Source organism: Dicentrarchus labrax, unplaced genomic scaffold, assembly GCF_905237075.1.
Source record: "Dicentrarchus labrax unplaced genomic scaffold, dlabrax2021, whole genome shotgun sequence".
NCBI lineage: Eukaryota > Metazoa > Chordata > Actinopteri > Moronidae > Dicentrarchus > Dicentrarchus labrax.
The window spans coordinates 4,293,343-4,309,297 of NW_026136705.1; the positions used below are offsets into that span (position 1 = coordinate 4,293,343).

A 15,955-nucleotide genomic window follows, 5' to 3' on the forward strand; every position below is an offset into this window, starting at 1 on the left:
ATTCCTGAGACACAAGCCTTTATGGACACAGGGAGGTGGATATGACATGTGATAGCCAGCGGTCCCTTGTGCTTGGAATGCTTTAGGCATTAACAAATGAACAATCAAACAGCAGAGTGGACTGATGCGGATATTTTTTTACATGTTCTCTATTCATAGGAAAGACAATTATCATCCTGGATAAAGTTACAATCAGATTTGTCTTTAATGCCGTCTGAGGGCAAGAGAATTGTGAGTCCATGTGATACAAGATCAAGACAATGCTAAGAGTGACGAAAATAGAGATTACCGTAAAACTTCCAATAAAAGCAGGGTCCCTAATAGACGCAGGTCTCATTTAAAAGCCTGGTGTGGATACACGTTTTGACAAATAAACGAAGGTCTCCAATAGAGGCCTGGATTTTATAGAAATGATCTTGATGTATAAATTCTCTTAAAACCCACCGGGTCGCCCGCTTGAGCAAGTTTTAAGTCGTTTCAATCTCCTACACAAATATAAATGTTTAAACTTCGGTCAGTATGTACATAATGCACATCATTAGATCAGTTATAGATTCTCCGCAATTCAATCGTTCACTATATTTTACGAAAACAATCAACAACAAAGTATAACGTTAATTCATTCTGACTTACCGGTAACATGGTAAACAAGAGAGACGTAAAAAGAAACCTCTGAAGCGATCATAATCATCATGTTAGTTGTCAAATTTAAAGTAAAGTTACAATCAGATTTGTCTTTAATGCTGTCTGAGGGCAAGAGAATTGTGAGTCCATGCGATACAAGATCAAGACAATGCTAAGAGTGACGAAAATAGAGATTACCGGTATTGCAAAGTCAATTTACTATTACTTTTGATGTAATTAACTTAACAACACAGATTTAGCATTGGACAGTTAAAAAAAAGTTTAAAATCCATTCATCCTTTTTTACTCCATGCATTCTTCTTCCTTGTCAAACCCTGGCACCTACATTACCCACAATGCATCTTAATCCCGGGAGTCTTAAGTTGAGGCTCCTGGGGTCAAAGGTCAGACTGTACCTGTGTTGTTGATGGCGTGTGTCCACAGCAGATGGGCAACGTCATGAGTCCAGGCCACCCTCTCCTCCCTGTCCTTCGCTTGCAGCGTGACACAGTCTCTGATGCGAGGAGCCTGTCGCACCCAGACTTCGAACTTCACGCCATCCTCCCCAACGCTCTGAGTCAGACCCATCTCACCCGTCTGCAGGGGGGGAAAACAGGAGAAAAAGTCAAAAGAAGGACTGGAAAAGTGGAAAAAGAATAGAAGGAAATGCAAACTAAGACAAAAAGTCGAACTGAAATGCCGAGTGTGTATGGCAGAAAAGTCAATTTGAAAGAAACCAATATGGAATTTTTACATTTTGGTGACAGGGACCGTCTTCTCATGAGTTTCTTCCCTATAAATAATTCGCCTAAAAAAACTCAGACTGAGTTTATCTTAGTTTGCTTTCGAATGAATCAATACAAAAAGTGGATTTTCCTCTTCAAACGCTGTCAGGACAGAGGGAGATAATGAAAATTAAAGAAAAAGATTGTGTGTAAAATAAAGACAGAGACAGTGTATGTGTGTATGTGTGTATTTGTGTGTGTTTGTGTGTGTGTGTGTGTGTGTGTGTGTGTGTGTGTGTGTGTATGTGAGGGATCTGTACCTTGATACTGTGTTTGTAGCTGTAGGAGATGCGTCCCGGGCCGGGGCTCTTCTGTTTGGTGAAGATGACGACGTGCTGGTAGAGGAAAACATTCCTCACGCCTGCCCGCTTCCTCCGAGCTCCCCCGCACACCGTCAGCTCGCCCTGCCGCACCAGCTCGCCGCGCTCCGCCACGGGGATCTGGGATCACACACGCACACACACAGACACACACATGTTAGGATACATTTATCTTGGCCTGAGGCCCAGGCTGAGGGCCTTTATCTGCAAAGATACCATCATAATTTCTATCTTTAGCCTAAAATTGAGTTTTAAAATTATGTTTTCTTTCAAATCTAGTTTCTGAAACAAGTACAAAAGTATTGCAAAAAGCCAGAGTACTATAATAAACATACTGGGAAGCTCCTGAAATAATCTCAGACTTTTTGGAGCATTTTAAAGGGCCAGTGAGTACGCATTTTGCTGCCTGCACAAAAATGCTGCGTTAAAATGTCTTCTTAAGGTTATTCACACCTCTACTGCCTGACAGGAGCTCATTGGCCTGCTCTCTGCTTCGGAGCTAAATCTTATCCTTTCCCCCCGTCACCTCCTCAAATTTTCGTTTCGCAGTTGCGAGACATTTCAGCTACAAAGACTGAAAAGCCTTGTTCTCGAGTCAATAAAGAAAAGGACAAAGCAGTATGATTATTACAGTGCCATGCATGGTGACATACTGAATTCCTTCTTCACAAGGATGATTTCTTTCTGTTGGATCTTTGCTCTAATTGGCCAGCTGACTCATGTCCTTTGTAAAAATGTGACTTCATTGTTCATGTCAATTACAGGGCTAAAAGACTTTGTGATGTTGCTGCAACTCCTTCCAGAGGCACATAGAGGTTGGTAAAAGTCAAATCGTATGTAATGCTCCTTAAAGGGTGGAGGGGGCAACATAAACGATACATGTGGCTGACATTTCCTATCTGCTCTGCCAATAAAATTAAAAGGACTGATAATTTACCAGCAACCTGTCACTCTGAGCTTTTATTTTTAAACCTCTAGAGATGTGTGGGTCATAATATAAGTGATGCTTCACACACATTATTAACACCCACATCCACACCCACTCAGACACACACACACACACACACACACACACACACACACACCTGCACATACGGTCGTTTTACTTGGAGAGCTTTTGCAGTGCAATTTGAAGTAGCTCAATGGGAGTGTTTGTGCTGCCATAATCTCTCCCTTCACTGGGGGAGGGGGGGGATGATTGTGTGTGTGTGTGTGTGTGTGTGTGGGTAGGTGTGTGTGTATGTGTGGGAGTCAAACGTTTGTCACGACTACCTCTGAATGATACTGCTGTGTGAAAGAAGCACAATACGGGGCAAGTGGATGTGGTGTTTTCTGACTTTCTGATAAAGGTTAAAGCTGTTTTTATATTCATAATAATGTGCAAGAGTGGTATAAAAGTGTTCTCCTAGTGGTCTGGCTAAGAAAATGCCATCTTTTCCCCCCTGAGCTACTTTCCTCTATGTGTGGTCTGAACTAGATTAAAGACTCTTCCATAGTTTTAAATTCAGATTTTCTTGAAAAAAAAAAAGGATTTTAAAGGAGCACGAAGGATCACACCTACAGTATTTTCACCTGGATTTTATATTCAAACACACTCAAATGTTGTTGTGTTTCCTAATGCAATAAGATGCTGATCATTGTAGCTCACAATAAACTCGGTCTTCTTGTGATGAGCAAACCTCAAAACATCTTCCAGTAGTAGAAGAAAATCAGAGAAAATTCAAATGAGCTTCTGGTTATGCACTTATAGTCATTTTAAAGATGGTTAACCTAAAGAGTATTTGTACTTTTTTTATATTCAAAATAAACACTGATAAATCCTCTTTTTAATAAACAAAAACTTGAAATAAAAAGTTAAAGAAGTGATGAAACAATTCCATCTCTTCCAGCTGCCTGACCTCATCGAGATGAGTTAGTTTCTTTCCCTCTAAGAAAAGAAAGTGGGACTTGATTCACAGTTGCAGAGTCACAAACTGGGACAAGCGTTCTCACCGGACATCCGACGATGAGGTCACTGGCCCTCAGGTCCTCGCCGTGCCGCTGGGCATGCCTCAGGATGGAGAGGGCGGAGTCGGAGGCGGGGTTTATCCCTCCCAGCTCCTCCAGGGCCTCGCAGTACTGCTCCAGTCTCTGAGTGGGAGCCTGAAGACAGTGAGGGAAGGACAGAGGGGAGAGGGGGGAGGCTGAGGGGAGCTTGGACTGTGGGAGAAGGGAGAGAAGATGGGAGTTGCAGGAAAAGGAAATGTTAGAGCAGGTTGTCGCTTATGGTGTCTCATATTCACACTTAAAGTCAAAACAGAACTTCCAACAGTTGTAGAAGTTGATTGTGATTGTTAATAAACCTTATACCGCACAGGAATATCCCTGAAACGTAAAAAGTTCTGTATAATCTATAGTCACTAACCAAGATTTATTTACCATAATGCATTGCACAGAAAGAGCAAAGAAGGTAAATGTAGACAGATGTCAGATGAGAGGAAATTTGTTTTAGATTTTTGCCATCTGGCCCAATATGTAAGGCTCTACATAGTGAATAGTAAATTAGTGTATTATGTCAGAAACAGCCACGGTGGGTTTTGGACAAATGTCAGTTTTAATTTTTTAACAATTTCCCATATGCCAAGCAAGAAAATGAATGCCTCTTTTGCATGTGAAACACATATTATAATGTTTAAAAAAGTTTTCTTTATTTAAAATGTCTTCATTTTTACTTTCATGTATAGGCATTCAACAGGTTTAAGATAAGAACCTTAACATTGACATTATTTAGCCTCCAAAATAGCCCTATTTACGGATATAAAGTGTGTTCTCTCACAATATAGATACTAACAATACATAAAGAATAAAAAACTAAAAAATAAATATAATATTAACTAATACGATAGATATGAAATGATAAATATATGATATCTTTGTGCTTCAGATTTTAATATGGGTGACTTTTAGTTGAAGTCTATTCATCAGTCTTGAACGACAGCCATTACAACAAATGTTTTAACTGAAAAATAGTATTAATACAAAGTAGCACAAAAGTATTTGGAGAAGATTTACAACAGCTAAAAATACATTTTAGTCCAAGATGATTGAGGTCTTAACTAGTCTTCAGTTGATACTTTTCGTTAATGATTATTTAGGTTGAATCTGATGACAAAAATTGCTGCACATCTATGTTTACATGCTTTTGTTGTTTTTGGTGAAGAGCTCTTTTGGTCAGTAGCAATTACCACTCCAAACGTGCAATCAGGGTAATTATTGTTTTAGTCATTATATCTTCAAGTGACGAGCACCCGAGCCTGATTTTGCAGTCGTTATTGGTCGAAAAATACAAATAAACTACAAACAGAACGACATTTTAATCAGTTCCTTTCTTTGTGAAATCACATCCTCCCCCAAAGCAGCCACATGTGCCGTTCTCTCTCCTCGTCGTCATAACAATCATCACCGCCATCCCCCCAAAACGATCCCCATCATCATCCAGTCTGAACACCAGTTTCACGTCCATCACCATCACGATAACCATAAACCCTCCTGCAGCCATAATCCCCAATATGTTCAAGTCGTTTTAAAGGACGGGATGTGAACTCACACCGCCTCCTGGTGGTGGTTTCTTAGAAATGCTCCTTTTATGAAACACTTAACTTGAATGTAGCCTCAGAGATCTTAAGCACTGTGATCTCTCCTTGTAAAGTCCTCTCAGTAATCTCATGATGTTGTCGATGTATTAGTTTTAGTTAATTGTAGCTTGCAAGCTCAAATTACTTTCTCTCTAATCCGCCTTTAATTGGCTTTTCTAGTGTACATTAAACATGTAATTAGCTTTACTGTATACAGCTCATTTTTAATTGCAGCCACTGTTCAATAAAACAACTTTAATGGGTTTGTGCTTGTGATGTGCTCCAAAATTACTCATAATGATGTTCTCACATTGTGATTTAACAGATTTTCTTAAAGGGAAATAAGCAAATAAAAATTCTATGACCCTGACACCCTTATTATGTGCATAGATTCAGGAATGTGTGATCATCTGCAAGAAAACACGGCGCTTTTCTTTAATTGAAAGTATGTTTACTGAAATGAGTTGACACATGCAGGGAGACCCATTAAGAAAGACTGGTTTAACTCCTCAGATTGAAACCCTTCAACTCAAATGTCTGTGGGACAAAAAACAACTGATGATTTAAAGAGATTCAAGGGTTGAATTAAACAGCAGCGACGAGATGATTCTTACCTTAAAGAAGTCGGCAGCCTGTGTGACCAGCGGAGAGTCCAGTTCTGGTTTAGCCCTGATGTAGTGGGAGTACTGCAGGAACTGCTCCCTCTGTGTGTGTGAGTAACAGATACATAAATGAGAGAACGTAGGGGGAATTGATGTTTCATATTGTGGTCTTTATTGCCTCTAATAAGGTCAATCACACAATGAATGGGTTAAATAAAAAAATAGGTTATTTAAAGCAAATTACAACTACTGTTTTTTAAAGTGCTACACTTGTCTGCAGTAGTGGAAAGTAACTAAGTATGTTTACTCAAGTACTGTACTTTAGTACAATTCTGAAGTACTTGTACTGTGAGTATTTCCATTTTCTACTACTTCATACTTCTGCTCCACTACAACTCAGAGGCAAATATTACACCATTTACTTTTTAATTTAAGGTACAAATCAGAATCTGATTAATGCTACAAAATATAATCAACAAATAAATAATGATAGTATTATATCAGTAAGACTTTATTGATTGCTGGGGGAAATATACAAGCTACCCAGCATTATATAAAGCATTATATATAAAGTATATATTCATGAATTAAAATCCCCCCCGCTGCAATATTAAAGTCATGAACACGATATATTTCATCAATAATCAATAATTATAAACCAATAATATATTACCATTCTGCATGATAAGTACTTCTGGTAAGTATTTCTGTACTGTGATATTGTAATATTATAATAAAGTTTCTTTCACCACTGCTTATCTGAATCTTTATTTGGATGCATTGTGGTAAATTTGAAGTCAAAATCTGTAACATTTTTACATTAAAATGTCTGATATTACCTATCACAGATATATGTGTGATTCTTGCACAAAATCCTCAAATAGTGCACAACAAGTATTGCATGCATGCTGTATGTATGCAGTATGCATTATATTTCAACCAACAAAACATGGACCGACATGTTAAAACTGATTTTGGGGATTTCTTGAGGTTTGACTCAATACGCGTCTTTATCTTATTGTTTCCAAACAAATGTGAGCAAGCCTCTTCCTGCCTCGAAGTGAATGAAAAATGAAATCTTCCATTTCTAGCCTCAAAATGTCTAACAATTAGATTGCTACATGAAAGATGTCTTCAATAAAGTACAACAAGGGCCTTAACAGAGTTAACACTGTTTCACAGGGGGATTTCCAGTAACTCTCCAGATCAGTCTGTTAAAGGAAAATGGCATCTTTGGGTCTTATTTTTGTACTTTTGGTCCTCTTAAATAACACTACAGGTACAGTTAAGAGGGCTCTGCAGTGCACAGTTGTGCATGCATACTTGGTATACATCAGTGGTATCCAACCTGGGGATCAGTGCCACTCAAAGGGCTTATGGATAAATCAGATTCTTAATGTATTAGGGAATGAAAAAAAGTAAAATTTACATACATACATACTTTTTCTTTATTCTTTTCTTTATTTCTTGTAAAATACTGGATAGTTTTACCTCATCGGGCCTCCGTATAATCTTCACATGAATAATCTGAATAATCTTGCTCATCCTCAACCATAGACATACGAACCAGATTCTAAAAACAATGTTTTATTCTTTCACCTTAGATTCCTACACTTACATATTTGCTGAAGCAGTCCTGTTGCAACAAGCTCTGCACAAGCGCTCCCTCCATGGCAGGGAGTAGGTTCTGCGAGTGGAAGGTGCTGAGGCTGACCCAGTTGGGGAAGAGGGTGTCCGCCTTCCCCCTGATGGAGGCCGGGGTGTCTAAGAGCTCCAGTAAGGGGAGGTATGTCTCTTCTACCCCCTTCAGGACAGCCACATACTGCCTCTCTGAACTCAGCATCCTGCACCAGAGTAGGTACAACTTACTGCAGGACAGACGGACGGACGGGGGGGAAACAAGGAGACGATAAGGAGAGCAGGAAAATCGTTGAGTAAATTTGCAAGAGAAACAAATGTGGGAGAAAGAGGAGAAGCGGGAGGGAAGAAGAAGTGGGAGTGAAGATAGCAGTAAGAAATGGACAGAGATCAAACAGTTAGTAATGATAAAATTATCAGAGATTGCATGCTGACTGATAAAATCGTTCTGAAACAGACTTCAGTTGTACTCAAATTATCCCAACAAGGATGAATCACTTCACCCTTTCATCTCAGCCTGGCCTCCTCTTAAAGTAATTTATAATGCTGGTCTTGTTTTGGAGCTCACAGCCAAGTCAGACCTACTCCTTCTTATCTTCACACACACAAGTTCCCACACAGTAAAACGCACACAAGGGACAGTTTATAAAAATAAAAAAACTCACCTCTGTGCAGTTGAACCGGCCCGATCTGTCCCCGTCTCCCTCTCAGTCCTCCCTAGCAGCACGTGTTGCCTTGGCGACCCCGTGTGGTCCACCACCTCCTTGCTGCTGACCTCCACCCCTCGAATTAACACCCCACCTCCTCCTCCTCCGCCCCAACCAGGGATGGCTGCAGCCATGCTAGTGGTAATGACTGGGTCAGCCAACGCCCGTCTCCCCAGCCAGGACATCGGGGAGCTACGGCTCGACCCGCCCACCGGGGACTCAGCAGGTTTGGGGGTCGCAGTGCCTCGGCGGGGAGCCAGAAGAGCCTGGAGGTCAAAGCTTGGGTGGCGCTTCCTGGGGGGTTTGGGAGGGAGCGGGGCGTCTGTGGGCTGCAAAGTGAGAAACACTGTTATAAACATGATATTAGCAATAGACAGATTAAGGTTAAACCAATACGGTAATGTTGACCTGTTAAACTTTTTTTTTTTTTTTTGCAATACAATAAGCATGTTAACACAACATTGCCATCACTGTAGTAAGTTCAATAATTACTCTCCTTTTAGCTCTGTTTTGGTCTCCACCAACTCCTGAGGGAAATCTGGATCTTTAGCAGCTAGCAGTGGTGAGTTGTCAGTTAAGGGGTGGAAAATAAAAACAATGAGCTGAAAGTTGCTAAAACGGCCTTCAGAGTTGCGACTGCAGAGTTGAGTGATTATTCTCTGTGGGTTAATGAGTAACACCGCTAACATACAAGCAATCGTTTGATCCATTGTTAATAAAAAAGACATAAAAGCGGCTTCGATGATGATTTTGAAATTACATTTTCTATTACAGTGATTTCAATAAGGATAACAGGCACAAATCAAAATTGTAATTGGAAAGTCTTATCTTTTTACACTGGACCAGGCCAGTAACCAAAAAGGATGAAGATCCATGTTTCTAATTTGAATGCTTCAGAGCAACAACTACATGGATATCAAATATATGACAGTGTATTATATATTGTGTACACTGTATATTGACATTACTGAAGACTATATAAACTGTACTAACTGTAATGTAATATATATCATGATATTCATGTGTATTGTCAAAGTCAGCTGTTAATGGATAAAATTAAGTTTAAGACAAATGAAGGTACTTCTGAACATTGCTGCAAAAATACATAAAAAACATATAAAATCCAATATGATCATAAAGTATTTCTGCACACTGAAATGCAGCTTTGCCCTCAATGGCTCGATACAACTTGAAAAGGACAGCAGGCTCCTTTAGAGTAAATGCGGTGTTAATGCAGATATGACATTTGAGAGTCAGCTGCATGCAAGTGGAAAATAAAACTTTGTCGTTCCTCCTATCAAAAGACAAGTTGACCTATGAGCCAATGTCCAAGAAAAGTTGTCCTCTGTAAACCCCTCGAGAGGATTTCTTTAGCAGTCCCATGGGGATTTAAAATCTGGATCCTAAATATATATAATAAAAGATTTTCCACGCACAAGTCAGGTTTTATAATTAGATTCAAATTCAAAACCAAGTTGATTGGCCACTACAGCATTATTATATGGTGAAACCCTAGTGCAAATAGGATTGTTTGTCATGCTGAGGGGCATATTTTCGATTTAAAAAAATAACTGCAGAATAGAATAACAGAATAAATTATAGAATAACACTGAAGAAAATAAGACAGATATAAAATATTCAATACAAAATAAAGCACAAACGCACACTCTTCTTTGCGGGATTCAGAAGGTTCTGCAGGAACTTCCCTCCTCCAGCTCCGCCTGCTCCTCCTCCGCTTCCTCCCACTGCTCCTTCTTTCTTATTCCCTTTCTCCTCTCCTATCTTCAGTGTGGAGCAGGTTTGCGGCCTGAACAGCGATGCCAGGGATCCCCAGGACTGTAGCCCACCTTCGCCTCCTCCGGCTCCCAGACCCCAGTCGCCCTCTCCCTCAGGACCCATCAGGTCCCACAGGCTGCTGGCAGAAGGCGTCTTCGGCTTCCCCTGGCCCTGATTCTGGGTCCTGTCAGACTGGAGGAACCGCGGTTTAACCTGCGCTACGGTCCGCTGGTAGCGCTCTACCGTCTGGGTCCATAGATCCAGGAGCGCCCCACCACCAAGCTCTATAGCTAAGGAACGAGCATCCTGGAAACGGGACGGGGGGATCGGAGGGAGGGAGGCGAGAGGGCAGGTTGAAGAAGAAGGTGGTGGCGAGGAGGAGGTGGAGGAGACTGCGTCGCACCACTGGGTGGCCTGCACAGGAGACGGGAAAGAAAAGATGGCTCTTGTTTGCCCTCAGGAAGATTTGAAAGCATTAATGTGTGATCATAACTTCCTGTGTGCGTAACAGATGGCTTCCTGTACTGCGTTACCTCGGTCAGTGTGGACAGCAGCCTCTGTGTGTTATCCAGGGTGGTCCAGCAGTCAGACAGACAGTGGGACATGTCTCTCAGCTTCTCCCGCACTGGAGGAAGTCGGATCTGGACATCGCTCAGGCCTGCCCAGTCCAGCTCGCACCAGCCCTCCAGATCGCTGAGCACCGACAGAGTCTCACTGTGCAGATCCTAAAGGATTCAGGAAGATCCACTGTGAACTCATTGCCTGGATAAACCCTGAAGTGTTTATTGTGGAGGGTTGACAAGATACACTTGGGAAATCGTAAATGAAATAATGGCAACCGCTGCTGACGGAAACAAGCTGACAAAACTTCCATATTAGCCTGTATCCACAAGAATGAGACAAATATACCACTGAGGGAGCAACATGGGCTCAAAACACATCTGTTTACATTTTACTTTTTCAGTTATTGACTCCTCAAGTCTTTCAGTAAGTAATTCAGTGTAACATGCGTAGCTTAGGGGTCTTACAGAGCTAATAAGATTTACAGTCCTTGAGTTAGAATGACAGTCATATTGTTTTAATGGAGGACATTAGAGCAGCAGGGAGAAAACCTCACTCGAAATCATCTTATATCGTCTGAAACATTCTCAGTATGTTGTCAAATTCACTCAATTTGTCTAGACAGGGGTGGTCACAAAAGAAAATGTGCATTTAATATTTAGTAACCAAACACTATTCCTCACAAGCCCAAGACCTTTGCAGGTCAAACGTTAATAACTTGACAGAATATGGCCACTTAAGCAGCTGCGGCTAAGAATAACACGGAAAGCCAAACACCGTCAAAGTTTTTTTTAAACAGATTACAGTTAAAAAGTTGGAAAAATGACATCAGGAGGCAGCGTTGGTGGATATAACGGAGAAAACACATTTATTTTTTTTGGTTTTAGAAAGGCTGATTAAACTCTATATGAGAGAGCATTGAGTCAGGGAAGGTGGCGGAACAGCCACTGGTGCAGAGGCGGCATCAGGAGTTTGGCTTTTTGTTAACAACAAACTTTAGGTACGCTTCAACAATAGCTAAGGATGCATGAGAAAGGAATGACCTGTTACAAAAAAACACAATTATTATTATTATTATTATTATTATTATCAGAATAATAGCAAATGTTAGAATGTGTAACAGTAGCACAAGTGAAGAGTTATCAAGTCAGCAAAGTGATTCAGTAGCACCAATACCTATCTAAAATTTGTATTTGTATTAGCTAACATTAGCCACAATAACCTACCAGTCATACCAGACCGAGTAAGGCTGCAGCAGTAAAAACCCTTAAGAGTGGGAAGTGAACAGTGCATTGTATTTGCTACGAATTCAGCTTTTAAGTAGTAAGTGGTAAATGTCTAGCCACTATGTGTAGGAGTTATATAGTAGGTATGTTATTTTATAATCTTTATCTTAACTTTTTGTCATGTCCATGTGTGTACATGTCATTCTTCATATTACCACCGAATGGCGCCAAAGTAAAGAATCCATCTTGGCTTCAATCCTTACAATCTTGCCGTGATTGTGAGCCAAATACACTGAAATAGTGTAGTCTTGCGTGAAAATGATGCACATATTTTTGCTGTACAAAAGTCTGAATAAACACTGTACCAAGAGCAACAAGTATCAAACACTCACATTGGCTGTTTCTCTGAAAGTCTTGAATTTCTGCTGTTTGAGCGAGAGTCTGCTGAGGGACAGAGGAGGGTCCTTGTAGTCTTCCAGCTGTGACTGGACTTGCTCAATCTCCTTATCGCACTGGGGTATGAGACAAATAGGGCGGAGAGGGGTGAGAGGAGGACACTGGACATTCACAGTATGTGGGGGACAAAGAAAGAGAGATGAGGGAAGTGAAACTCGACAGAGGAATGGATACATTTACATAAATCCCAGTACTCTGTATTGCATTTGACACTCTGGTATCTGACTTGTTGTGTTGTGTGCGAGCAAGAAAAGGGAGTAGAGTGAGAAGAAGAAGCACATTTTAGAGAAAACACATGTTCAGTTCACATGGCAATCACCAAACACCAGCAACTCAGGGAGTTTCCATCCAAACCCTGTTGGGAACAGTGGAGAGGAGTGCGATTCTGGACACAGAAAAGTTGCTTAAAAACTCAGATATTAAATGGCAGATGACAATGACAGCCACTAATCTCTGTTTTTGATCATATTTAAGGAGAGAAACTAGCCATTATTGAATTCTATTATCCTACAATGGCAAGTTTATACAGTAGGTTTGTTCATTTAGATTCGGGAGAGGCAAGAGAAGGCACCTAAAGGTCTGTGAAACAAAAATAAAACCACACTCTTCTTCCTTCCTCAGACACACACACACACACCTTTTCCAGTTTTTCCGCCAGCCCCGCCAGTCGTCCCAGAGCTTCCAGGTCGTGGCCTCTTTGGTTGGACACTCGGACGAGCCGGTGGAGGGCGTCATCCACGCTGTCATAGAGTTGAGAGGTCGCAGCGAGAGCAGCCCTGATGGGACGCAAAGAAAAAAAGTCCAAAATGATCAAGAATCATTTGCTGATGAACAGAAGGGAGACGTTACTTCAACTACTGATGACGGCGAGAACGTGTCGTGGCCAAAAATCGCACATTCTGGCGGGTAGAAATTATGTTATTATGAAAAACACAACCAGATCAACTGTCAGCAGGAAAAGGAATCAAATCATCAATCAGTCTATACTTGTATTTGGCCTCATTCTTGTACAGGCTGGGCCAAACCCCTCATTACTGGATGAGAAGAACAGCTACAAATGCAACAGTCTTTAGATCATCTTTAAGCTGCAGTCGGGCACAAACAAACAAGCTGCACCGCTCTGTCCTCCATTTGATGTTCACATTCCTTTTTCTCCTTCAGCTGGTTTTCATATTTTTGGCTGAAAACAAACAACTCTGTTTTCACATTGAGGAGTATTTTTAACCTATAACTCATCTTGACAAAAAAAAAATCCTTCAATCAAACCGGGAAGTAAAAAGAATATGCAGATTCCATTTCTGCCCCTTGGGACCAAGCTGCTTGTGTAAGGTGGTTTCTGCATGTTTTAGTATTTGCCCAATTAGAATTTTTGTGTTGTTCATGACGTCTGTATATTTAAAATAGTCCTACTTCAATAGGCCCATGTCTGAAGTATATTCCAGCAGTATGCAGTCTCATTTATGCACATGCACAGGTTGTTGTAAATAATGAGTGCAGACTGTAATTAGTCCATGTACGGAAAATTATTAACCTTTTTTTTCACTTCTTTTCACAATATTAATTAATTCCTTGTGTGGGGATACATTCACTGACTGTAGTAATTTTCAGGATTATGCTACATGTAGGGTTTTACATTAATCAAACTTATAATACCATACCAAACAAATAATCCTGTATTCAGAGTAATTTAATTTCCAACAAGAAGCCGCATGCTTTCCATCAAATTAAATATGACAGTAAAAGGGACCTCTAAAGCAGCAAAATTCTACACAAATCTAAAAAATTAAGCTTCTGGTACCTGCAGTCTGGTGACTTTTGTGCAAGTCCAGTTGCGCTATTGGTCAGTCCTGCGAGCCAGGCCCCGCCCCTTTGCTGCAGTTCGGTTAATCTCTGGTCGGCCAGGACGCTCACCATGAGCTGTCTGTGTTTGTCGATGCTCAGAGGAACGACCTGAAGAAGAACACTCTGCTTATTAATGTTTCTGTGGACATTTATGACTATTCTCAATCACCAGACTGCACACTATGAAATCTGTGCTTGGCTTCTTTCCGTCATCCGAGACTTGTGTACCTTGATGTTGTCTGGCATTGGCTCAGCGTCCATAGACTGTAGTGCTTCTCCTAGGAGTGAGATGGCGCTCTCACAGCGCTCTGTCAGACTCTCCAGGCTCTGAAGGGAAAGAAGAGGGAAGAAGGGAGGAGAGGAATCAGTGATTTTGAGATTGGAATTCCATCAAATTGGATGAAAACGCAAACAGTATAAAGCACACACAGGTTAGTGTATGAAACTGCTCCAAATCCCTTCTTTCTTCTCCATTTTTCCATGAGAGAGGTCAGAGAAAGTGCAGAGGACAGGGATCTTTTTTCCTCTGTTTGGATAAAGCAACATAAACTGTCTGGGGAAAAGCCATTAAGAGTCCTTAAGATTCTTCTCAGATTTTTTTTTTCCTTGATGTATCTTCAACACCCAGTTCATCATGAATCTTAGAAATCATCGACCACCACCGAGCAACCTCTCTTTCCAGCCAACATCCTCTAATCTGTCCTTCCTCCTGTCTAAACTTTGCTTTCTCCCACTCTACACACTCACAATATTTTAAACTTGAGGTACACAGAAGAAAAACCCCAGTAGTTACCAAAAAGCACCTTAATATTGGGTGTTTGCCTTTTTTGTGTGTCCTCTGTGCTCCACACTATCGTCTTTAATTACCAAAAAACAAAACATAATAATTGATAAATGTGAAATTTCGTCCAAAACCACAGCCCGTAATCCTATTGCTTATTAGAAACCTTTGTCATTTGTACATGTACAAATGTAAATGCAATATATAATCAAATAAATGTAATAATTTAGCAAAAGCATAGTTCATCTTAAATCCCTGAAGAGATAATTTCCTGCTTCAATTTCCTCAAGACCAATCTTTAAATCTGGCTCCCTCAGCTTATTGTGTCTACTATTAAAAACTGAAAAAAAAAAACCAATGAAAGTTATAGAAAAATATTGAAGAGGAAAGGAAATGGAATACATGTTATTTAAAAAGACAAGAAATAAATGCAGATTCTCACTAGTCTGAAGACCAGCCAGTCTGAGTGACAGTGGGTGAAGTCTCCATCCATCTCTTTGGGCAGCTGTTGCTTGTCTACATATTGCTGTAGGACCACAGTTCCTCGCACCAGGTGGATCTGGAAAGGTTAGGAGAGGGAATGTTTGAAAAATAATGAGATTTTAGGAAATGTGGAAAAAACGTAAGATATGAGGAGACACTGCTGTAGACTAGCTTATGAACTCTTATCTAAGTGTTTTAAATGTCCATTAAATATAGATAGAGTTGATAATATTTTGTACTCAGATATAGACTCTTCCTTCCAGATTCTGAGGGTCTGACACATATTCTTTTTCAGCTTTCTTGAAAAATAAAGAGCTGAGAAAGCAAAAACATGTTCTCCGATTACACTTGCATAATCTCAGTTTGTTAATTTAACAGCAGGAATAAAAACAATTACTACCAACAACAACAACAACAACATAACAGATTGAGGAATGTGCGCTGCAGCTCCAAAAGCTTTTTTTCCCCCTGACATCTTTTGGGTCTGATTTCCCTTTAACGTGCAACGTTTGAACACTGCCAGGTTGAAATACAAACCAC

At 40.5% G+C, this 15,955-nt stretch overlaps 1 protein-coding gene across 1 annotated transcript in view; it reads right to left on the bottom strand.

Moving 5' to 3' along the window:
- arhgef40 (Rho guanine nucleotide exchange factor (GEF) 40) overlaps positions 1-15,955 on the bottom strand; it is a 41,461-nt gene that overhangs the window by 7,702 nt on the left and 17,804 nt on the right. Inside the window, exons 11-23 of the mRNA XM_051402348.1 lie at positions 15,375-15,491; positions 14,380-14,478; positions 14,108-14,259; positions 12,947-13,085; positions 12,246-12,365; positions 10,600-10,791; positions 9,956-10,480; positions 8,249-8,619; positions 7,564-7,813; positions 5,958-6,047; positions 3,722-3,928; positions 1,670-1,849; positions 1,041-1,221 (exon numbers count right to left, since the gene is read on the bottom strand). Of these exons, the coding sequence (XP_051258308.1) occupies positions 1,041-1,221; positions 1,670-1,849; positions 3,722-3,928; positions 5,958-6,047; positions 7,564-7,813; positions 8,249-8,619; positions 9,956-10,480; positions 10,600-10,791; positions 12,246-12,365; positions 12,947-13,085; positions 14,108-14,259; positions 14,380-14,478; positions 15,375-15,491 (2,623 nt within the window). The remainder of the gene's footprint in view (positions 1-1,040; positions 1,222-1,669; positions 1,850-3,721; positions 3,929-5,957; positions 6,048-7,563; positions 7,814-8,248; positions 8,620-9,955; positions 10,481-10,599; positions 10,792-12,245; positions 12,366-12,946; positions 13,086-14,107; positions 14,260-14,379; positions 14,479-15,374; positions 15,492-15,955) is intronic.